This window comes from Hippocampus bargibanti, linkage group LG09, assembly GCF_051943395.1.
Source record: "Hippocampus bargibanti isolate YZ-2025 linkage group LG09, ASM5194339v1, whole genome shotgun sequence".
NCBI lineage: Eukaryota > Metazoa > Chordata > Actinopteri > Syngnathiformes > Syngnathidae > Hippocampus > Hippocampus bargibanti.
Genome location: NC_142742.1, coordinates 19,412,535 through 19,437,889, shown reverse-complemented (window position 1 = coordinate 19,437,889; position 25,355 = coordinate 19,412,535). Strand labels below are relative to the sequence as shown.

Sequence of the window (25,355 nt, the reverse complement as noted above, 5' to 3'; positions counted from 1 at the left end):
GGCTGGCTATCTAGCTACGTGTCTGTTGGCTATCGATTAACTAGTTAGCTAGCTTTCTATCTATTTGAGTTACTTCCTGGTTGAGTGAACACTGGCGCGTGTGGCTGGCGCTGCTCACCCACAGAAAAAAATCTTAATAAAGCTGACTTTGACTTTGATCTTGTGACTGTAAAGTGACCTTGAAAGTTTTGAAAGGCGCTTATAAATGAAAATTATTATTATTATTATTATTATTATTATTATTATTATTATTATTATTATTATTATTATTATTACACCTCACTGACAAGGCGTCAGTGAGGTTTTCCATGTAGAGGCAAAGTTGTCTAAAAACGACTGTACAAATCTGCCTAATGAAGTTGTCATTAAAGGAATTTTGACATATTGAATTTATGATTTCATAAATTTTGTTTGCCAGGTTTGGTGATGACATCATACCTCAGTAAAGGTGTAATGAGTAAATGTTTGTCTAGGATGAAAAAAAACATATACTCCAAGTATAATTGGATTGGATTGGATTGGATTGGATTGGATTTGCCTTTATTAGTCTCACAGTGGAGAAATTTACATTTCACAGCAGCAAAGTGATGAAAGGAATGAAAGTAGAAATACATGAGCTGCTGGAAAGGCAGCCACTCTTGCGGCGCCGTCTTGAAGTCAAAAGAACAAAAAAAATAAAAAAATAACAAATAATATGACAGCATAGAGACAATATGACAAAACAAAGACACAGAGAGACATTCATTCTTCAGGACTTGCTGTACCCTCTTTGTGATGACATGAAGCAGTTCTAGATGAAAGAGGAGAGGATCAAAGTGTCTTTCCACCAGTGGATCAGGGACATCATGGTGGAATGTGCACGTCGACTACAAGCTAAATGTTGAAAGCAAACACGCAGTTGTAGCATCCATTGACGAAAAGAGATTGTCTCACATCTCCTGTTCCACATAAATCTGCTTTAATTCCAAGCCGCAACTGTAATAATAATAATAATAATAATAATAATAATAATAATAATAATAATAATTTCATTTATAAGTATGGGAATGTCAGTCCCATTGCATCCTATTGATGTACTGTACTGCATGGTTTTATTTTCTTTTTACTGTTAACGATGTTACAAGGCCAGTCACAATGGTATTTATATATCACTACACTCCTTATGAAAAATTAAAACTTTTCAATGAAAATGGTGAGATTCCATAGCATGATGCAATAGAAAAATGTTCAAATTTACTCAGTCACTTTGTTTTATTAGTTACACATCAGGCGAGATTAGAAAGATTGTGATAGTTCTGTACAATGTGACAACAATGTTGGGAGTTGTGCAGCAGGACACATTTGACAGTTGTGAGAAAACCATAGAAATAGATAGGTTTAGAAGTGGCGTAGAGACGAGGTTGATGGCAAACCCGGAAGTGACGGCACGAGTTGTAGCGTCCATAGTAACGTGGCTTGGTTTGGCATAGAAATAGGATAGTTTTGAGCGTATTTAGGTCTATTTAAGGTATGGATGCTGTAAAAAGGAAGAACAGTTGGGGGCCGCAATGTTTCGCTTACGGATGCTTCAACTACAAGATGAAAAACAAAGGAATTTTGTTCTTCAAGTGAGTGAAAATGAAATTTCTATAAAAAGAAAAACAAATTATTCGTTTTGCGATGTTTTAGCGACTAATTTTCGTCCTGTTTTCGATCTTCGACCGTGTATAAGTACGTTCTAGCTGTTCTTCATTAGTATGAAATTGAATTGGCTCTGCCTCCTCAAGCATGTAACTAATTTGACACTAAATTTGAACTGCAATAATATATTGCTAAGTTCATTGTTAACGCTAAAAACGTGTCTCACTAAACATCATTTAGCAATATTGTTAACGCTTAGCAATATTGCTAAATAGCAAAGTTTAGTGAAACGCGCCCCAGGTTAGCCGACTCTGCTCATACAACATACTAATAATTACTTCTTGATCTTTTTGATCCGTTGTAGATTTCACACATATACACTATACACAGTGTTACCTAATCCTCTACAATTTCTGATTTAGTCCAATTCCGATCACCAATTAAGTATGATCATTTTTTATGAATGTTATTTTTTTTACGTTTGAAGATTGGTTACAATCACACTCAAAAGATAATTATCCTATGTATTTGAATTTTCAATCTTAAAGAGCTGTCATTTCTATTATTCATAACATTTTTAGACTCTGAATAAATATACATCAATAGTGGTGTATTTAATTGCAATTGTATGTTTTGGATTATAAAAAAATTATAATCCAAAGCATATCTGATCTTGAAAGTTGAGGTTTTTGGACTTGTCCGACTTCACATCGCGCCGAAAGACGACGTGAGAGTGAAGTAGTTGTCTTCTAAAACATATTTAGCCACAAAGTATTAGAATTTCGTCGAATACCGGAAGAAAATCGACGAAAAACGAGCAAAAATTATTCATATGGTACGGAACTGTGTCAGAGGCTACAACTCGTGATGTCATCAGTGACGTCACGACCTGGTGACCGCGGGCGCCATGCTATTGCCTCCTTTGGGCACTTCTAAACCTATTTCTATGGAGAAAACAGATGAACTTTTGCAAGTTTTTCTTTTTTTCCCCTCCATGGTAATACCCAAGCCTCCTTAGAGATGAGGCAATACTGCCGCCCAGATATGCTCATTGCTGTGCTGTGCACTGCACCGTGTAGTAATATTGTATTGTGGAGCTACTGTAAGTATATAGGGCAAAATATTACAATCACCTCTAAACTATTATACAACTACAAATTAGGGTTCAAAGACAATAACACACACAATGTTAAATTTGCCCCAAATGACAGGAACACTGCATTAAAGAGTGCATTTATGTACCAAAAATTCATTGCAATGGTAAAAGTGTTTTAGCTTCTTTTGAAATATTGATTCTAATCTTTATTTATCATGTGTTATGATGTGATGTACTACTGTAATGTATGGTGTAACTACAGTATATCATAGTGTACACTTTGTTGATGTCACGTTTCAGTTTGCGACCAACTGCACTGTAGGTTCCCGCCTGCAGGTGCACATGTGTTCGTCGTTTCAATCGGTGGCATTAAAAAGGACTCCTGGCACGACCAATCAGTGTCAGGTTTGTTTCGTCTTGTCATGTTTTACTCGTGGTTTTGTTTGCTACTTTGGACCTTTTTGTTCTGATGACTTTGCTATTTGAGGTTTTGTTCCTGCTGATTTTATTTAATATAATTTATCAAATTCTCCCTGCTCCTCCCTCCTGCCTGCTTTTTTGGGTTCCACCACCACCACCTTGCTATTTGTGAAAGTTCAGTCCATGTTCGTGTATTTGTTTTTATTTGGCTATTTTACTCTGCGGTCTGCTGCCATGTCAACATTGCAAAAGGGAATCTGTATGTTGCCATACCTGGATGAACAAGGGTTAAATAAATTAATCTGCAGCCTATATACATATGTACAGTATCATATCCAAGTGAAGATTACACAGTGGTGGTGTACGAGCAGGAATTTATTGTCTCTCTTATCTTTTTGTGGTGTTTTTTGTTGCAAAGAAATAATTAATCGTTAGATTATACAGAATACAGAAAAAGTAAAGAATGCAAAGAGCAGCTGAACATTATTGACTATTATTTTGAGTTTTAATTTATTTAACAGATTACAAACAATCAATGAGTTAAGTATCATTAAGTAGTTATATATTGCTTTTGCATAAAGTGGATACACATGCGACACAATCATTGGCGATTCATGCCATTTGCTGCAAGAAATCAAGTTAGTACTTTTAACCACCTGGATTTTATGGAACAATGCTCCGGACTAAATTATTTTCCAAGAAGCACAGTGGCACCTAACCTATTATTTTAACAATGTAGGTTGAAAATTTAGGGGAGCACATGTTACAAAGTAAATATTCATCCCGGACTGAAGTGTGCGCTACTACACTAGGTTAGTTAGCAACAACAACAAAAATTTATATAAAAATCCACTATATCAAAATGCCACCATTTAGGGGCAGTTTGGAACCCGTCAAAGGGAATTTTATTAATAGTTAATTTTCAAATAAAAGAAGTGAATGATGAAACAAACGTTTTTTTCTATACCTTTCCATCCAAATAAATAAAATGCAGACTTATAAAATATCACTTTTGATATGCTGCTGAAAAACTAGACAGCAGGCAATCAATGGCACACACCTGCTTTTACTGTTAATTTCTTTGTAGTGAAATCCGAAATGTTATTCATGACAAGCGTCATCTTTGTCGCTGTCTTTTCTGCGTGCATCCCCAGCAGACTTGAGCTCCATGAGCTCCACTTGATGCTTGGCTGCAGTCTCCAGCACTTGCTGTTTGTTGTAGAACACCACAAAGTTATTTATGATGGGGTGTATGGGCAATGCGATGGCTATGACTCCACATAGGAAACTCACGGCCGCGTTACACTTGCCGAGTGTGGTTTTGGGGTAGATGTCTCCATATCCCACCGTCGTCATGGTGATGATGGCCCACCAGAAGGACTGCGGAATGCTCCGGAACAAAGTCTCTGGGTGACTTTGCTCCATGGTGTAGCCCAGAGCGGAGAACACAAATATCCCCACGCCCATATACATGAGCAGCAGCCCCAGCTCTTTGAGGCTCTTCTTTAGCGCGTACGTGAGCGTCTGCAGTCCCGACGAGTGACGCGCCAACTTGAAGACGCGCGCGATGCGCATTATGCGCAACGCCTGCACGGCCTGCTGAACGTTGCCTAATTCCATCATGGAACTGGTGCCGAGGTGGGTCAAACTGAGGACAACGTAGAAAGGCATAATAGCCATAAAGTCCACGATGTTCATGAAGGAGAGGACGAAGTGTAACTTATTTGGTGATGAAGCGAGTCGAAGCAGGTACTCCGCGGTGAACCACAGCATGCACGCAGTTTCAATTGCCTCCAAAGTCGGGTGCTCCACCAAATCTCCCTCGGCGTCTGTTACTTGCAATTCTGAGATGGTTCCCACGCACATCACCACCGCCGAGACCAGAACGGAGAGGAAGGACGCGATGGCGACAACGCGCGCGGGGAAAGAGGAACCGGGCTTCTCCATGAGCCTCCACAAGAACCGCTGGCACCTTTGCGTTCCCGTTGCGCTAGGATCGACCTCCGTGTCTTCCAAAATCACTTTCACTTTACATGCGATTTCTTTCAGCTCGCCCTCCTTTTCGCTCAAGTAACTTTTGCAGCACTCGTCCAAAGCACTTTGGTCTATTTTCCAAAATTCCATCTCCTTGATGAAACAAATGGGGCAAATGCCGTGTTTAATGTGAATTTCGTCGAAGTAATAAACATCGATAATACACTTGAACGCATCTGGATCCCGGTCGAAATAAAACTCCCTTCGCCCTGGGTCAAAGTCGTCACAAAGAGAGGAAAAAAGTTCAGGATTCTGCGTCGACGAGCAGTTAACCAACTCGGCCAATCTGCTGTCCGGGTAACGATTCAAAATATCCCCAAAAAGCACCACACGAACCCCGCCGATGTTCACGGTGATCTCATGCTCATCACACGAAAAGGTTCTGTACCTCGGTTTCGGGATCGTCCACATTTTTTTTGCAATTGTTTAGTTGGAGCAATCAAAATGTTGAATTACAGAAATTTGGAGTTTATGTAAATATGCACATGATTTCAATGTGCAAAACGTTTTTCTTCTAAAAGCTGACAGATAGACTGAATGACACGAGCACTTTCTCGAACGCTCCGAGATAGAGGAAGAGAGGGAGAAATAAAGCGAGAGAGAGAGAGAGAGAGAGAGAGAGAGAGAGAGAGAGAGAGAGAGAGAGAGAGAGAGAGAGAGAGAGAGAGAGAGAGAGAGAGAGAGAGAAAGAGCACTTCAGTTTAAAAGGGAGTGTTTTATTCGGACGTTGTTGTGAGATCAATTAATCAATTGCTTCGATTCCAGACACTAAAACAATGTTAGTCTGATTTCAAGGTGTGTGCAGCAACGTTGTTTTGTGTCAATTATACTAGTGTTGTAGCCGTTGAGGAATGAGCACACACGATTAAATGTGGAGACGTGTTTATTCCAACGACTAATAAGTGGATCTCCACAGAACAGCATAAGCAGTGTAATATATGTAACATGAACCGCCCCCTCCTCTGCACCTGCTGGGTGAGATGCCTGGTCCTAGTGCCCGCCACACAGCCCCCCCCCAGAACACCTAGAAGGAAGGTCAAGGTGAAAATTTTGCAGGGGGCTTAACCAGCCTGCCCCAACGACTACGCAGTCCGTCTTTCGGTGGTGAAGGTGATTCGGGCGAGACCTCAGTGGGGGAACGACACTCAACCCTGGCATGCCGCGGTGAGGCTGGAGGTTTCGGAGGGCGTCCGCGTCGTGGGGCCTGGGCAGGCGAAACGTCCTCGCCTGCAACTAAATGAGCCGGTTTGAGCCTGTCTATTGAAATGCCCTCCCTCCGCCCACCCATATCGAGCACAAAACTCTTTTCACCGTGTTCGAGCAACCTAAACGGGCCGTCGTACGGCGGTCGGAGGGGGGAGCGGTGGGCATCGTGACGCACAAAGACGAAACGGGCTGACCTAAGAGCAGACGGAACAAATATTTTGGGGACGCAGTGGTGAATAGGTGCTGGAGTCAGGGGCTCTGCTGGCAAAAGGGGGAATGAAGGTGCACCCGAAGCTTCAGGCAGAAATTCACCAGGAACGCGGAGTGGTTGACCGAGCACTAACTCTGCGGGGGCGGCGTTAAGGTCTTCTTTAGGGGCCGAACGTAACCCGAGCAGGACCCACGGAAGCTGGTCGACCCAGTTACCGTCCGACAGCGCGGCCCGTAGCGCGGCTTTCAGTGACCGGTGGAAGCGTTCGCACATCCCGTTAGCCTGCGGGTGGTAGGCCATAGTGCGGTGTACCTGCACACCCAAGGACATGGTGAGGAGATGTGTGCAACCCTGCGAAGGAGGGAGGGGCCCGACCAGATCCACATGGACGTGGTCAAATCTCCTGTCTGGAATTGGAAAAGTTTCCAGGTTTGCTCGGGTGTGCCTGTGGACTTTGGCGCGCTGACATGCCACGCATGCAGCTGCCCACTTCCTGACGTCCTTCCGTAACCCAGGCCAAACAAACTTGGCCCCAAGTAGTTTGACTGACGCCCGGACGCCAGGGTGTGAAAGGGAATGAATAGAATCAAAAATTCGCCGACGCCACTCCTGCGGAACCACGGGACGAGTGCGACCCGTAGACACATCGCAGAGGAGAGCGGGACCCCCTTCACACAGTGCCACCTTCTCAAGTTTCAGGGCTGTGCCTGCTGCCTTGAGTTCGTGGATGTCCGGATCCTCAGATTGGGCGGTGGCCATCTCTGAAAAATCCACCCCGAGCTGGACTGGACACACAATCGCGCGTGACAAGCAATCGGCCACAGGGTTACATTTGCCGGCCACGTGCTGAATGTCTGTTGTGAATTCAGAAATGGCCGCCAAATGCCGTTGCTGTCGGGCCGACCACGGTTCAGTCACCTTTGACATGGCGAATGTGAGTGGTTTGTGATCCACATATGCGGTAAACCGGCGCCCCTCGAGGAGGAAACGAAAATGGCGCGTTGCAAGATAGAGTGCTAACAACTCTCTGTCGAAAACACTGTACTTGCGTTCGTTATCTTGCAGCTTCCGACTGAAAAATGCAAGGGGCTGCCATTCGTTCTCCACAAGCTGCTCAACCACCGCCCCTACGGCAACATCAGACGCGTCGGTAGTCAAGGCTACCTGTGCGGTTGAGATTGGGTGGACCAGAAGAGTTGCACCCGCAAGAGCTTCCTTGGCCCGTTGGAAGGATTGTGCTCGTTGCGGTGTCCACTCGACGGGGTCGTTAGCCTTCTATTTTCTCAAGGCGCCGTAGAGGGGTTGTAGGAGGTCGGCTGCGTGAGGAAGAAACCGGTTGTAAAAATTGATCATGCCCAAAAACTCCTGCAGAGCCTTAACTGTGGCCGGGCGGGGGAAATCCACCACTGCTTGCACTTTGGCGGGTAAGGGGATGGCGCCCTGTGGAGAAATGCGATGGCCCAAGAAATCGATCTTGGACAGACCAAATTGGCACTTAACAGGGTTAACTATAAGGCCGTGCGAATCAAGGCGCTTGAAAACTTCGGTTAAGTGCGACAGGTGTTCCTCCGGTGAAGGGCTGGCCACAAGGATGTCGTCTAGATAGACAAATACAAAATCAAGACCTCGCAAGACTGAGTCCATCAGTCTCTGAAAGGTCTGTGCCGCCCCCTTCAGGCCAAAAGGCATACGGAGGAATTCAAAAAGGCCAAAAGGGGTTATTACTGCAGTTTTTGGCACATCTTCTGCCCGTACCGGAACCTGGTGATAACCGCGAACGACAACTTTGGAAAAGATCACGGCTCCGGCCAAACGTGCGGAAAAGTCCTGGATGTGCGGAATTGGGTAACGGTCGTGTGTGGTTACATTATTAAGCCGACGAAAATCACCGCACGGCCGCCAAGAACCGTCACTTTTGGGGACCATGTGCAATGGTGAGGCCCACGGGCTGTTGGAACGCCTCACGATGCCCAAGCGCTCCATCGTCGCGAACTCCCCTTTCGCCATTGCCAATTTTGCCGCGTCGAGGCGACGAGCGCGGGCAAAAACTGGCGGGCCAACCGTGGGAATGAAATGCTCTACCCCGTGTTTAGTATCGGCATTGGAAAAGGCGGGTGTGGTTAACGACGGATAATCGGTCAGCAGGCATTCATAAACGTTACCCGATGTTAAATAATTTGCATGCGTTAACGCCCCGAGCCCTCCAGCCTCACACGGAAAAGTGGCGAAAGAGATGGCGTCAATCAAACGACGGTTGGCAATGTCCACAAGAAGTCCGTGAGCACATAAAAAATCGGCGCCAATTATGGGAACTGTGGTCGCGGCAACAATAAAGTTCCACTTGAATTCCCGTCCGTGGAAACGCACAGTCACCGACCTGGAACCGAAGTTAGCGATGGGCGAGCCGTTAGCTGCGCACAAGGCAGGCCCCCATCCACCTGCCATCTTGTCCGCAGCGGTGGGCGTCAGCAGGCTTACTTATGCCTCGCTGTCCACAAGGAAACGTCTTCCTGACGAGGAGTCCGTGACGAAAAGCAGCTCGCTTTCGTTGCTGGCGCCCACGGCTGCTACTGGGTGTCGGGCGTTGAATTTTCCCGTCGTCTCGTAGGAGCAGGGGGGTGCGCAGCGTCGAGCCTTGGCGCCAAACCGCTGATGGAAATAGCAGGTGGCTTTCCCGCGCCGCTTCTGCGATCCCACTGCGGCCACGACGGTTGGATCAATTTGCACGGCTAACCGCCGTATCGCCAGAAGCGCTCGATCTGCTTCTTCCGCCAAACCACGATAGTCGCCGGTGGCTAGGCACGTCGAGTTAGCGAGCACGGCCGCACTTCGGGTGGTAGCTGGCGAAGGAAAATGTGCCATTTCTACCATGCAGCGTCCTCCGACGCCAGGGCCCTCGACTGACGCTCTGCAACTGTACGAACTGCAACTGTACGAACTGCAACGAACGGAAATCCGGGAAGGCAGCCACAGTCGAGAGCGCCGCCGTAGTCGCGGACGCCGCCCCATTCGAGAGCGCAGCCTAAGCCGCAACCGGAACCCATCCAGCGCGGACCCCGACCTGTGCTGGTACCACCAATATTGGGGTGACCGGGCCAAACGATGCAGTGAGCCGTGCAAGAGGTCGGGAAACGGCGCAGCCAGGGAGTGAACACGGCTTCCCACTTGCCTGGCACCTCCACAACCAGCCACATCATTTATGTCCACGACCGCACATCGAGAAGACGATTCATGGTGGGCTCGGCTGCTGACATCAGCGTTCTGCTACCTTCCCCTGCGGAGCGCCGGAACCCAGACGCTGGAGTGTCCCTGCAAGCTGCCAACCGCACCACCATTCAGACGTATGGCCAACGGTTTCTCAACCTCGACTTGGCCTACGTCGCTCCTTCCCTTTTATCTTCACCATTGCCGATGTTCCTCACCCCATCCTTGGCGCGAACTTCCTGCACAATTTTGATCTGTCCGTCAACAGCCGCAGGAAGAGGTTGACTGATGAGACGACCGGCCTGTCCGTGCACGGTAGGATGGGCAACCCTGCGCTTCTTCATCTCTCGCATGTACCATCTCCTTCATCTTCTCCATTTGTCACGCTCCTTCGACGATTCCCCGACCTGACCAACCCCAGTCGGACGACCCTACCTGCTCCCGACGTTGTTCACCACATTGTGACCACTGGTCCCACGAAGTTTCAACGTTTTCGCCGCCTTGTCCCGACAAAACAACGGATTGCTGAAGCCGAATTTGCATCAGCAGAAGTTGCATCATGCGATGCGTTGTCGGTTGGTCGAGGGACGCCACGACCATGTAATATTTTAGGTCATCTGTCGTGACGCCTTGTAGGTGGAAAAGTGCTTCCACATGCTGGAACCACGAAGCCGGGTCGCTGTGCCAGAACTCGGGCAACTTCGCGGCGTAGGCGGCAGCTGCGAGTTTGGGCGCCGGTCGTGGCGACATGGCCGTAGAAGAAACATCTTCGTCCGTTGCCATGAACATTTCCATCGTCGGGGTCACCAGTGTAGCCGTTGAGGAATGAGCACACACGATTAAATGTGGAGACGTGTTTATTCCGGGGCAGCCCGGTAGTCGAGTGGTTAGCACACCGGCTTCACAGTGCAGAGGTCGCCGGTTCGCATCCCGGTCCGGCCTCCCTGTGTGGAGTTTGCATGTTCTCCCCGGACCTGCGTGGGTTTTCTCCGGGTCCTCTGGTTTCCTCCCACACTCCAAAAACATGCATGACAGGCAGATTGACCACTCCAAATTGTCCCTAGGTGTGAGTGTGAGAGTGACTGTTGTATGTCTTTGTGTGCCCTGCGATTGGCTGGCAACCAATTCGGGGTGTCCCCCGCCTCGTGCCCGAAGACAGCTGAGATAGGCTCCAGCAACCCCCGCGACCCTAATGAGGAATAAGCGGTACGGAAAATGAGATGAGATGAGATGAGATGAGACGTGTTTATTCCAACGGCTAACAAGTGGATCTCCACAGAACAGCATAAGCAGTGTAATATATGTAACATGAACCGCCCCCTCCTCTGCACCTGCTGGGTGAGATGCCTAGTACTAGTGCCCGCCACAGTGTGAGAAAAACGCACACGCGCACACACGTGCACGTACACACACACATTCACACTCACGCACACGAAAATCAAATATACGCTAAGTTTTCATAATTGTCTTCCATTGTGTATTTCATGAGATTTGGGTTCCCTTTGGGATAACATCGAAATATTGGGATGATTACAGCATGATGCTGCTATTATTTGTCATGCTGTAATTGGGGTCCTACTTGGGGTAAGCAATTAGTGAAATCGCTGGACAGCTCTGGGGCCATTGTGTTTTTTTTTTTCCGCCTGTAATGGACAGCATCTTCACAGCCCCGCTTTGGTCAGTGGAAGGTCGGTGCTGTTGGACAGTCTGCGGCTGGATGGATACATGGCTTGAGGAGCCCGCGATAAGAAGGAAGGAGTGTCAGCGCAGAGCGCCGATGTGTATATGGAACTGTCGCGGGATGGAATTGACGCTGATTTATGGGGGACAGGAGATGTGAGACAATCTCTTTTCGTCAATGGATGCTACAGCTGCGTGTTTGCTTTCAACATTTAGCTTGTATTCGACATGCACATTCCACCATGATGTCCCTGATCCACTGGTGAAGAGATGGTTTGATCCTCTCCTCTTTCATCTGGAACTGCTTTATGTAACAAAGAGGGTACAGAAAGTGCTTAAGAATGAATGTCTCTCTGTGTCTTTGTGTTGTCATGTTATTTGTTATTTCGTTTTGTATTTGTTCTTTTGACTTCAAGACGGCGCCGCAAGAGTGGCTGCCTTTCCAGCAGCTCCTGTGTTTTGCTTTTCTACTTTCATTTCGTTCATAACTTTGCTGCTGTGAAATGTAAATTTCTCCACTGGGAGACTAATAAAGGCAAATCCAATCCAATCCAAATTAAAAAAGAAATTAGTTCAACGAAAAGAAAGAATACACAAAGAAATAAACAAACAAATAAACAAGCACATCATAATTTAAAACAGATTCTTTTCTTACAGACTGTGTATTGTAGGTGTTCATATGGCTGACATGTTTCGGCGTATACTTCCGCCAAACTACTACTTTGTTATGTAGGGTAACATCATGCCAAGCCTTTTCTATCAGCTGAACACAATGATACACATTGAAATGGTCCTTCCCATAATCCCTAAGGGATAGTTCGGTGTCATTAGTCATGTGAAAGCATCGAGTAAATAAAGCCTTTGTGTAAAGCTTTGTTGCGAAGTATGATGGCAATGGTGGACTTAGCATATCCGCTAAGCCACTAAATAAGACAAACGCACACCTCGTTCGTGTTTCTCAGTGATCTCCTTCTTCTCCTCGACTGTAATTTTGTTTTGTGTCTTCTTTGGCTGAACAAGAGCCTGTGGCAGTATGGCAGAACAGGCTGATGTTGCTCTGTGTTTTGACACAGTCAAGTGCTGTGGTCAAGGATAGTCCCAAAGGAATATGGACTCCGGAAGAGGTGAGTGAAAAGAACATTTTATTCATTTGCCAAATCACACTGTGTGCTTGTCACTGAGTAAATTAAGGCCACATTTACACCATATCCTCTATTATGATTAAATGCTAATGTTGTTTAACTGTATTTCCGTGTACATTTGAACACCTTCGATATGGTTGTATTTGACAGAATAAAGGTCTCGTGTATAGCGGTGGTTTTTAATGTATTTTATTTGTATTATTTGGATATGTGTGGGCATCACTTTTTTTGCCAATGACATGAACCTCTCCCTTTAGTGTCTTTACTCTGTCCTCATCTTCCACACATCCTGCCATGATACATATTCAAACCGGGCTACTATATAAACCCAAAAATAAAAATTATGTGACTTGCAATGCAGGGTTACGTCTACCCTCAAACAGGCCAAGGTATATGTGGATGACAATTATTATACTGCTTGAATGGTGTGAATCATAGCTTAATATTATGAGCTAGTTTCCACTCTTTGGGCATGCAGTTATCGGTACATTAAAAATAATGTCATGCACCTGATGTTAATTTTCTCTTCTGTGCAGGATGAAAACCTTGTACGAAATTTTGGAGAACACAACTGGACTACTTTGGCCACTCTTTTGCCAGTAAGAATGAGTTAGAATGAGATACATAATACAACCCAATCAGATCCAAACTGGCAAAAAAAAAAAACCTGAAGTAGCGTATCAGCGTGATACTGCACGGTTGCCTATTTTCCTTGTCTTGCTGGCACTTCAGAAGCACAGACTCGTGTAAGAACGGACGGGCAATGCCGCTTCCTTCTGGTCAGTAAAAGTGAAGCTGTCCAGTTATTTGAAATCCAGTTATTTGTCAGATGCATTTTCATATTACCTCAGAGAAGCGATACATGCAAATTTCCATAAGGATGCGATTTCAAAGTAAAACATGCATTGATGAGAATTTAATCAGTAAAATAACAAAAGTTGTCAAGAGTGAAAACACAAGATGGCTGCTTTCTGGCTTCAGTGACCAGAAAAATCTATGAACATGTTTCAAAATCAAAGAGGTGAGACACTCATTCACTGAGAAACAAGTTGGAATTGGTCCATTATGTCTTGCTACTCGACAGGGTAAGACGGGTACACAGTGTATATGACGCTGGAAATATCTGAGCAGCGATGTGACGCCAGACTGCTGGACAAAAGAGGAAGAAGAAAAGGTGAAGAACTTGCAAACTAATTCAATAGAACCTTTAAAGGACAACGACACAATTTTTTTGTTTCCTAACTGACATCAGAAAAACTTTTTATAGCATCTAAAATACCCAAAACACGCAGGGTGATATTTTTAGTCAAACGCAAAACACCAATAAACAGGACTTAAAGTTGCCCAAAACTGCCACTAATGAGCTCAAACCAGGAGAGATTCAGAAAGTCCCGCCCCCATGTTCGTGAAATCTCGTCTGGAAACTCCTTCACAAACTGCCTTGCCCCCGAATTAAAACAATGGCTTCGGAGAGTTCAGATTTGGAAAAGATCCTTTCTTGTTAATCATCCAGTTATGAATATGATTCAAATAGTTCTGAAGAGGAAAGCATAAGTGTTTGCGATCGATTAAAGAAGTCCTTCCGTATCAATTTGAGCCGTGTATGCAAAGCGACAAAACTGGTGAAGGACACGACATATGAAGCATATATGAAGCTCAGGTAATTAGTCATATAACATCAATTTGGGTGATATGTGGCATATAAGGACATGAATAACAGATACTAAGCTACAAGATGTCAACATCAATGCAGATTGTTTAATGGTTGTGCATGCAAAAAGTTGTTGCAACTTTCAAGATAAAAAGTTACAAACTTACGTATGAATGGCCTTCTATACAATGGAGTTCATAATAAGAAAATCGAGAATTTAATCACGGGGTCAAGAAAAGCATTCAGATCAGAATCACCTTTATTGCCAAGTATGTCGAACACACAAGGAATTTGTTTCCGATAGCACAAGTATCATCAGTATCATCATACAGTTCCATTCGGGCTACTGTTCAGAGTTAATGGCTTCGGGGAAGAAGCTGTTTAAATGTCTGCTGGATTTGGTGCGCATGGATCGTTAGCGCCTGCCTGAGGGGAGTAGCTGGAAAAGGTGTCTCCTAGGACATGAAGTGGGGGGTCAACACCAACTCAACAGGTCTATAGTCATTCAATCCCGAGGGGTGCTGGTTTCTTTGGAACTGGGACGATAGTAGACTGTTTGAAGCAGGATGGGACTTCACACTGCTCCAGGGATCTGTTGAAGATTCGTGTGAAGACCGGAGCCACCTGGTCAGCGCAGACTTTCAGGCAGGAGGGGGACACTCTGTCAGGTCCCGCAGCTTTCTTGAAGAGCTGTCTCACATCCAGTTTGTGGATCTGTAGGGCAGAGGGCGGAGATACGGTAGTTTCTGGTAATGGGGGTGTCCTTTTCAAATCGGCAAAAGAATGTATTTAGTTCATCAGCCAGTCCATTGTTGTACACTGCTTGGGGGGATGGTAAACGATAATTTGTTATTGCTTTCAGGTCATTCCAAACCGATGCAGAGTCGTTCGCGGAGAACTGTTTGTTAAGCCTCTCCGCATAACTTTTCTTTGCGATGTTAATTTCCTTTGTCAGTCTGTTTCGGGCGAGTTTGTAAACTGCTCGATCGCCACTTCTAAATCCGGACTCTTTTTCTTTCCTAAGATGCCTGAGTTTGGGAGTGAACCATGGCTTGTTTGTGTCGTCACCGGTGCGCACCACCGCTTTAATGTCTTTCAATTCCTTGATCTCCTTGATGTGCGTCTCACCCTGACGCATATCACACGCTTGAAAATGGTATAAAAGCAGCTGTCGTGGGACAGAGAGACTCAGACTCATCTCGGACTCAGACCCAGACAGACACACCGCTCGCAGAGACCTGCTCAGCATCGCACGGAGTTTCACAGCACGACTTGCTCGACTCCACGCCACGATCAAGCTCTGCGCGCGTCACCTGCCTGGGAGATCTGACAACGAACCTACTTACAAATAAAGAAAACCATCAAACTCTTTATTGGCGAGCCAGCCAGGAGGATTTTTTTCCCTCCTCCTCAGCCCAATCAACTCTCCGAATGGAAAGAGACCAGATTTCCAACATCTCCCTCAAACTCCCCCCCCCCCCCCCCCCCCCCCCCCCCCCGGCACAACGACATGGAGCTCTGGTTCCAAGTGGTTGACTCCCAATTCGTCAACCGTGGCATCACCCAGGAGACCACCAAATTCCACTATGCGATCGCTGCCCTCACTCAGGAGTTGGCTGGCCGTGTGCGGCGAGTCATCTTCGATCCTCCAGCTGAAAATCCTTACTCTGCCCTGAAACAGGAAATCCTGAGGCAGACCACCCTCACGGAACACCAGAGGTACGTAGCCTTGAGGCATGACGTCGAGCTGGGGGACAGCCGGCCCTCCCAGCTCCTGCAACGCCTCGAGACGGTGGCGGGCAACAGCCTCAAGGACCAGACTTTCCTGCTGCATGTCTTCATAGAGAAGCTTCCCCCGAGAATCCAAGCAGCCCTGGCAACCACACCACCCGACTCTACCTTGTTGGTCGCCCTCGCCGACAAAGTTGCGGAGGCGTACGCGGGGCAGCCTACCATTTCTACCATGCAGCGTCCTCCGACGCCAGGGCCCTCGACTGACGCTCTGCAACTGTACGAACTGCAACTGTACGAACTGCAACGAACGGAAATCCGGGAAGGCAGCCACAGTCGAGAGCGCCGCCGTAGTCGCGGACGCCGCCCCATTCGAGAGCGCAGCCTAAGCCGCAACCGGAACCCATCCAGCGCGGACCCCGACCTGTGCTGGTACCACCAATATTGGGGTGACCGGGCCAAACAATGCAGTGAGCCGTGCAAGAGGTCGGGAAACGGCGCAGCCAGGGAGTGAACACGGCTTCCCACTTGCCTGGCACCTCCACAACCAGCCACATCATTTATGTCCACGACCGCACATCGAGAAGACGATTCATGGTGGGCTCGGCTGCTGACATCAGCGTTCTGCTACCTTCCCTGCGGAGCGCCGGAACCCAGACGCTGGAGTGTCCCTGTAAGCTGCCAACCGCACCACCATTCAGACGTATGGACAACGGTTTCTCAACCTCGACTTGGCCTACGTCGCTCCTTCCCTTTTATCTTCACCATTGCCGATGTTCCTCACCCCATCCTTGGCGCGAACTTCCTGCACAATTTTGATCTGTCCGTCAACAGCCGCAGGAAGAGGTTGACTGATGAGACGACCGGCCTGTCCGTGCACGGTAGGATGGGCAACCCTGCGCTTCTTCATCTCTCGCATGTACCATCTCCTTCATCTTCTCCATTTGTCACGCTCCTTCGACGATTCCCCGACCTGACCAACCCCAGTCGGACGACCCTACCTGCTCCCGACGTTGTTCACCACATTGTGACCACTGGTCCCACGAAGTTTCAACGTTTTCGCCGCCTTGTCCCGACAAAACAACGGATTGCTGAAGCCGAATTCAACCACATTCTTCAGCTTGGTATTATCCGTCCATCGGACAGCAAATGGGCCTCCCCGCTGCACATGGTCCCCAAGGCGAAGGCAGGCGACTGGCGTCCCTACTGTGACTTCCGAGCACTGAATTTCGTCACAGTTCCTGACCGCTATCCTCTTCCTCACATCCACGACTGTGTGTCATTCCTCCACGGACAAACAGTGTTCTCCACCATCGATCTGGTGAGAGCCTACCACCAGATCCCTGTCGCGAAAGAGGATGTTTCGAAGACGGCCGTCACCACCCCATTTGGCTCGTTTGAGTTCCTCCGCATGCCATTTGGCCTCCGGAAGGCCGCTCAGACTTTTCAACGCTTCATCGACTCTGTCCTGCACGGTATTGACTTCTGCTGTGCCTACATCGATGACATCCTCATCGCCAGCAACTCCCAAGACGAGCACCTGCAGCACCTGCAAACGGTCTTCAAGCGTCTGGATGAGCACGGCCTGGTCGTCAACTCCGACAAGTGCGTTTTTGGCCAGCCCAAGGTCAAGTTCCTCGGCCACCTAGTTGATGGCAAAGGAGTATGCCCTCTACCCGGCAAGGTGCAGGCCATCCGTGACTTTCCCACACCCGAGACGGTAACCCAATTACAACGCTTCCTCGGGATGGTAAACTTCTACCGACGCTTCATCCCGAACTGTGTCGCGGTTGCCCTGCCACTAAACTCGCTGACTAGCAACAGGAAGAAGCACGTTCCCGTCGACCTCTCCTCCGAGCAATTGAAGGCTTTTCAACGGCTGAAGGATCTTGTTGCCGATGCAACACTCCTAGCTCACCCAAGCCTCGATGGTCAGTTGTCTCTCATGGTTGACGCCTCCACGGTTGCAATCGGTGCGGTTCTCCACGACGGCCTCAATGGCGACTCTCGACCCATCGCCTTCTTCTCCAAGGCCCTCCAGCCGGCCGAATGCCGATACTCCACCTTTGGCCGGGAACTTCTTGATGTCTACCTCAGCATGAAGCACTTCCGGCACTTCATCGAGGGTGGACGCGTCATCATCTATACCGACCACAAGCCACTCCTCTCTGCCATCCCCTCAGCATCGACGAAGTACCTGGAGCGAGAAGTTTGTACCTCTCGCAATTTGACCTTGAGTTTCGCCACGTCCAGGGGGCTCAGAACGAGGTCGCAGACGCCCTTTCTCGAGTTGAGATCAATGATATCCAGTTTCCCGACGGTCTTGACTACGATGAGATGGCAGCAGCCCAGGTACGAGAAGGTCTGGCCGACCATGCCAACGACTCCAACATCATCGTGGTCCCTCTCCATAACTCTGGCTGCACAATCCTGTGCGTCCAGTCCGACGGCGTCCCTCGACCACTGGTTCCCGACTCCTTCCGGCGAAAGGTGTTCGACTCTCTGCACAGTCTCTCTCATCCTGGAATTCGTGGCACGGCCAAGATGCTGGCGAAAAGGTTTTCCTGGAGGGGGCTGCAAAGAGACGTGCGAGACTGGGTGCGCGGCTGTCTACGATGCCAACGCTCAAAGGTCCAGCGCCATACGAAGTCACCCGTGGGAATTTTTGACACGCTGGACGCCCGGTTCAGTCACGTCCACATAGATCTTGTTGGACCCCTTCCCCCCTCCCGTGGCTTTCGGTACTTGTTGAGTTGCGTTGACCGCTTCCGGTGGTGCGAAGTCCTTCCCTTGTCCGACTGCGGGTCCGAAGCTGTTGTCGGTGCCTTCCTCCAACATAGGGTCGCCCACTTTGGGTCACCGAACACCATCACCACCGATTGTGGAGCCCAGTTCGAGTCTGCACTATTTGGCAAGCTGTGCAATTTTCTGGGATGTGAACGAAACCGGACAACTGCCTACCACCCAGCTGCGAACGACATAGTGGAACGCTTCCATCGCCAACTGAAGGCCTCCCTAATGTCTGCCGCCAATGCCGAACACTGGGTGGATAACCTGCCTCTGGTGTTGCTGGGCATCCGTTCCACTCTAAAGCCCGACATCAACTCGACTCCAGCGGAGCTGGTATATGGCACCAGTTTACGCCTGCCTGGTGAGCTGCTCAACCCGACCGACCCTACGACCGCTGACGTCAATGATCTGCTCACCCGCCTCCGGCAGTTTGCGCTGGCTCTGCGGCCCCAGTCACCACGAACATCGTACCAGCCGACGCACGTGGATCCCGCACTCCTAACATGTACGCATGCCTTCCTGCGGTGTGATCGGGTGCGTAAGCCCCTCCAGCCCCCTTACGATGGCCCGTATCCCGTCCTCTCCCGCGGTGAGAAGACGTTCCGGATTCAAATCAACGGCCGCGAAGATACAGTCTCCATCGACCGACTCAAACCGGCAGTCGTGGAGCCCACGTTGCCGTGCTCCCGAACACCGACGTCGGCCACCCCACCAACAACGCCCCCATGTCCAGTGATCGACCTTCTTCTTGCCTGGCCTCTCCGTGTGGCCGAACGACCCAGAGCGGCAGACGTGTGCACTTCCCAGAACGTCTCAGCTCCTACTGGCTCTTCTGAGTGCGTCCAGCTCGTTTTTTTCCTGCGTCGCCTTCCCCGACTTCAGATCCAGGAGGGGAGCCCTGTGGCGTCACCGGTGCGCACCGCCGCTTTAATGTATTTCAATTTCTTGATCTCCTTGATGTGCGTCTCACCCTGACGCATATCACACGCTTGAAAATGGTATAAAAGCAGCTGTCGTGGGACAGAGAGACTCAGACTCATCTCGGAGTCAGACCCAGACAGACACACCGCTCACAGAGACCTCCTCAGCATCGCACGGAGTTTCACAGCACGACTTGCTCCACTCCACGCCACGATCAAGCTCTGCGCGTCACCTGCCTGGGAGATCTGACAATGAACCTACTTACAAATAAAGAGAACCATCAAACTCTTTATGTTGTTGTTGAATGAGCGGAAGGACCAGTGTCTGTGTATTCATCCAACATGCCCGTTGAAGTTTCAAAGACGCTCCAATCAGTGCAGTCTAAGCATTCTTGTAGGGATAACTTTGTTTCGTGTTCGATTCAAAGAAAAGACTCACTGTCGGAATGATACGTACCAGGTTTGACTGTCATCAAAGCGTCCTTTCGTCTACACCAAAGAGCTCAGGCCACACTAACATTAATCTTTCATATCAAGGCGGGCCGCAAAATATCCTTTCGGGGGCGGCAGTTGGCCGCGAGTTTGAGACCCCTGCAGTAGAGGATATGTACCGGTATATATAACTTGCTTCCTATCATCCGGTGCGCCCAATGTGTATGTTAAATACAGAAATGGCACACATAAATGAGACTGCGCCTTTTCACACGGTCCGCCCTTTGGTCGTGAAAATACGGTAAATTAATTTACTACCAGAATTAAGGTTAACATGATCTGTAAAATGAATGACTAATGTAAAAACCATACAATATATCATCGATCAGAAGGTTTCTTCAGCCGTAATCTGTACTTCTTGACCTGAGACCTGAGAGTATGGACCTATCATAGCTGTGTCCGGCGCCGCCATGTCTGGACATTAGGGATATATAAATAGGGCAGATACGACCAGTCAGACTTTAGTTCGCTGACGAAGCCTCTTGGATAGGAGGCGAAACGTCCGACACCTTCAAGAAGTACAGATGACGGCTGAAGAAACCTTCTCATCGATGGACCACTCCTGTACGACTGAGAGCTTACACAGACATACAATATATCATGTTTTATTTATATGGTCTTATTTATATTCTTCTGAACATGCTCAACATGGAGTACAACAACAGAATCAGAATAATCTTCATTGGCACGTATGTAGAACACACAAGGAATTTGTTTCCGGTAGAACACGCTGCACTAGTACCATCACCAAAAAATTGTAAAGAGGCACTACACAGTTGTATTTGGGTTGCTGTTTAAACAGTTAATGGCTCTAGGCCAGGCATGGGCAAACTACGGCCGCGGGCCACATACGGCCCGTTAGGCTTTTTAATCCGGCCCGCCGAACCTGCCCAAATTGTAGTAAAAACAGCGTCTGAAACTCATGACAAAAAGTTAGCGGGACAACAGGGCAGATAACTGAGAAGTTGCCTGCCCCATCTTTCCCAACCTGAAGCACAATGAGACAACTAATCACATTAAAAAACATTGTACCTACTACAAATGCTACCTTGCTTAATTTACAGTAAATGTGCATTGCTTGATTTTGCTGCAGTAGTCGATTGTCATTGTGGTGCACAATGCAACGTTTGCATTGCTTCCTACGAGCCACTCAGCCCCTTACATGAGTCTCACGTACACTTTACAGTCACGGTTTAATGTAAATTTACGTTTTGTAGCGTCACATATGTTGTTAGCTTCTATTGAATCTTTCTTCTGGGCTGAGGTTCTGTGCATCTATTTTGGAAAATGATATGCAATTGCACGACTTTATAACGCTTGCGAAAGTCCGGAAGAAAGCAGCATGCTTCTGATTGGCTGCCGTGCCGAGTATGCAAATTTCACTGCAGGTTGCCTATGTCTTTGTGCTCGGCGACGGTACACGTGTATTGTTTGCGCGTGAAGGCGAGGGCGTCAGTGAGGAGTTTGTTGAGCGCGCGGTCAGGACAAACCATCTATGATTTGGCGGAATTTAACACAAGTAGGTATTATTGAGCTTGAATATTTCGTTGTGGAATAATATGTTTTGAATGTTGAAAGTGATTCCATTTTTCAATAAATGTTGATTTCTTTAACTTTGCCCCTTCAATGAAAACCTATTAAAAACAGACGCAATCTTGATGAATCACAGTGCATATGTTATTTTAATCTATTTCCATTTCCTCCTCCAAGTATCTGCGAAATAGTATGTAAACGCCATATTCCTTGAGACAAATTTATTAACTGATCGGGGATATTTTTCACATTTGAAAGACAGTTAATAAATTGGGTTCTTACTGTGCTATGAGGTTTGTACACACTACATTTAAAGGACAACCGGCACCATTTTTTTGTGTTTCCCACTGACATTATAAAAACGTTTTATAGCATCTATAATACCCAAAACAGGCAGGCTGATATTTTTAGTTAAATGAAAAACACCAGTAAAAATGACTTCAAAATGAATCCGGAAATGGCCAGTATCAGAAGGTCCCACCCCTTTGTTCGTGACGTCACGCCATGACGTCTTGCCTTGCTCGAGAATCAAAACAATGGCTTCAGATTCGGAGAAGATGTTTTCTTGTTACTCATCCAGTTATGAATATGACTCAAATAGTTCTGAAGAGGAAAGCATAAATGTTTGCAAATGATTCAAGGAGTCCTCCCATATCAATTCGAGCCGCCAATGACAGCAATGTAGCACCCAGAAAATGCAGAAGATTGCGCCCAAGCTCCGTTGGAAATGGGCTGATTTGTCAGCTGGGAATTTGTTTCAGCGAATATCAAATAGTTGTCTTGGTGCAACACACGATTCACCATGCCGTTATTTATGTGTTTTCCTTCTAATTTCGCCATCAACACGAAGTTTTCAGACCAAACAAAGTACCCAAAATGCATTGTGTGTCGCTTTCTCGGTCAGGGGCGGTCCAAACGTGACGTCACCTGGGGATCGTCATCAACTCGAAAACAAGACTTAGTGAATACACAGCACAAGTCTTAGAACGTAAACTATAGCTATATGCTGTGGAATCTTTGTAAAATACGCTCAGTCAGTCATTTGAAGTGATTTTATAAATTATGGACATAACTTGTCGGGAGGCGTCGGTTGTCCTTTAATGCTTTAGGTTTAGTATTTCCGGCCCAAACACTCCCTCCAAATGCTCCTGACCCGGCCCCTCTGTCAAATTTTAGAACCCAGTGTGGCCCGCGAGTCAAAAAGTTTGCCCACCCCTGCTCTAGGCTGTGACGGCTGCACCAGAGCTCCAGCTGCTCCACTTGTTGTCGGTACGTAGACTCGTCACCGTCTTTGATGAGACTGATGACCGTGGTGTCATCTGCGAACTTTATGAATTTGACAGGTGGGTGCGATGAGGTGCAGTAGTTTGTGCAGAGACAGAACAGCAATGGAGAGAGGACGCATCCCTGTGGGTCTCCAGTGTTTGTGGTTCGTGTTGATGATATTTTCCCCAGTCTGACCTGCTGTGTCCGTCCTGACAGGAAGCTGAGGATCCACTGGCAGATCGTAGGGGACACACCAAGCTGGAGAAGTTTGGGGATGAGGAGTTCTGGGATGATGGTATTGAACGCAGAGCTGTAGTCCCCAAAAAGGATCCTTGCGTAGGTTCCTTCGTTGTTCAGGTGCTCGAGGATGTGGTGCAGTCCGATGTTGACTGCATCTCCACAGACCTGTTTGCCCGGTAGGAAAACTGAAGAGGATCCAGGAGAGGTCCGGTGATGTTCTTTAGGTGGTTCAGCACGAGGCGTTCAAAGGACTTCATGACCACAGACGTCATGGAGTACGACAAAAAAAAAAAAAAATATCTATCTATATATATATATATATATATATATATATATATATATATATATATATATATATATATATATATATATATATATATATATATATATATAAAGTACAAAAACCAAGGCCAATCTAAAAACAAGGTGAACAAAAATTTCCAATCTCTGAATGGTTATATGTATAAGCTTTTAACTATTTACAGTAAAGCACCCAGAGTAAGCTTCGATGACCACACAACAAATTATATATTAAATTACGTAAAACAAAAAGAAAAAAAAGCAGAATCCAGGCAAGTGTTTGATATATACACACACAGACAGTCAGAGAGAGGAGAAAAAAGAAGAGAATAGAAAGTGGGGTGAGGGGAGAGGGAAGAAGGGATAAAAAGAGTCAATAGAGAACATAGAGAAGAGAGAAAAGAGAAAAAAGCAAAAAAAAAACAGAAAAAATAAGAGAAAAATCAAGAGAATGAAGAAGAGAGAAAAGAGAGAAATTCTAAACAGTTGAGCACACCCAAAAACTTCGAGACAGACGTTTGATGCATCTTATTAAATTTGCTTTCAGGTTAATGTTTGTGACTTACCGCATCCGGGCAAGCGAAACTCAGATCAATTTATCTTTATAAGAAGTCTGTTGAGCCGTTCTTAGTCTGGTCTCTCACCTCGGACCTGTTTGCCAGGGGCATAAAGCTCCAGGCAACCTTGCTCCCGGGATCATTGGGACACGCAAACCCCTCCACCACGGTAAGGTGACGGCTCACGGGGGGAAAAATGTGCACAAGCAACGCAGCTTGTGTTAGGCCTTCATGTTGGCCAAGCATGAAGGCCAAGGTTTCCACACAATTGTGGTCAAGAGAGGTTTGAGGGATAGGTTTAGAGTTCAGAGAGTGGAGAAGAATGAAAGTGGCTCAAATCATGAACCATTGATATTATGTAGGGGGCAGAGTGCATTGATATTGTGTGTAGGGGTGCATTGATATTGTGTGCAGGTGTGCATTGATAGTGTGCAGGGGTACATTGGTACTGTGTATAGGGGGGCTTTGATATTATATGCACAAATAAGTAAACAAACAAACAAATAAACCCTCAATGAAAAAAATGAAAATGAACTTTACGCGTCATTTCTTAAAAATCATGAAACCAACGAAGATATGTAGAACATGAAAACGACAATGATGCAAATAAATGTACACATATTGACCAGTTGATACACACAAAGTAAAAATAAAAGTACAATACAAATAAATTCAAAATAAAATACAAACATAAAACAAAAACCATCAATAAAAAAATTGAGAGAGGTTTGACCAATAGGTTGAGACTTCAGACAGTGGAGAAGAATGAAATTGGCTCAAATCATGAACCATTGATATTATGTAGGGGGCAGAGTGCATTGATATTGTGTGTAAGGGTGCATTGATATTGTGTGCAGGGGTGCATTGATATTGTGTGCTGGGGGGCTTTGATATTGTGTGCAAGGGTGCATTGATATTGTGCGCAGGGGTGCATTGATATTGTGTGCAGAGGTGCATTGGTATTGTGTGCAGGGGTGCATTGATATTGTGTGCAGAGATGCATTGATATTGTGTGCAGAGGTGCATTGATATTGTGTGCAGGGGTGCATTGGTATTGTGTAAAGGTGGGCTTTGATATTGTGTGCAGGGGTGCATTGGTATTGTGTGCAGGGGTGCATTGATATTGTGTGCAAGGGTGCATTGATATTGTGCATAGGGGGGCTTTAATATTATATTCACAAATAAGTAAATAAACCCTCAATGAAAAAAATAAAAATGAACTTTACGCATCATTTTTTTACAAATCATGAAACCAACAAATA

General features: G+C 46.8%; 1 protein-coding gene across 1 annotated transcript; it reads right to left on the bottom strand.

The window, feature by feature from the left end:
- Window positions 1-1,030: 1,030 nt before the first annotated feature.
- On the bottom strand, window positions 1,031-5,684 carry kcnf1b (potassium voltage-gated channel, subfamily F, member 1b). The gene has a single exon (XM_089004409.1). The coding sequence runs from the start codon at window positions 5,579-5,581 to the stop codon at window positions 4,238-4,240; it is 1,344 nt and encodes a 447-aa protein (XP_088860535.1). The 5' UTR covers window positions 5,582-5,684; the 3' UTR covers window positions 1,031-4,237.
- Window positions 5,685-25,355: the final 19,671 nt, after the last annotated feature.

Coding starts and splice junctions, on each gene's coding strand:
- kcnf1b (XM_089004409.1), bottom strand. CDS start 5,581: ATGTGGACGATCCCGAAACCGAGGTACAGAACCTTTTCGTGTGATGAG.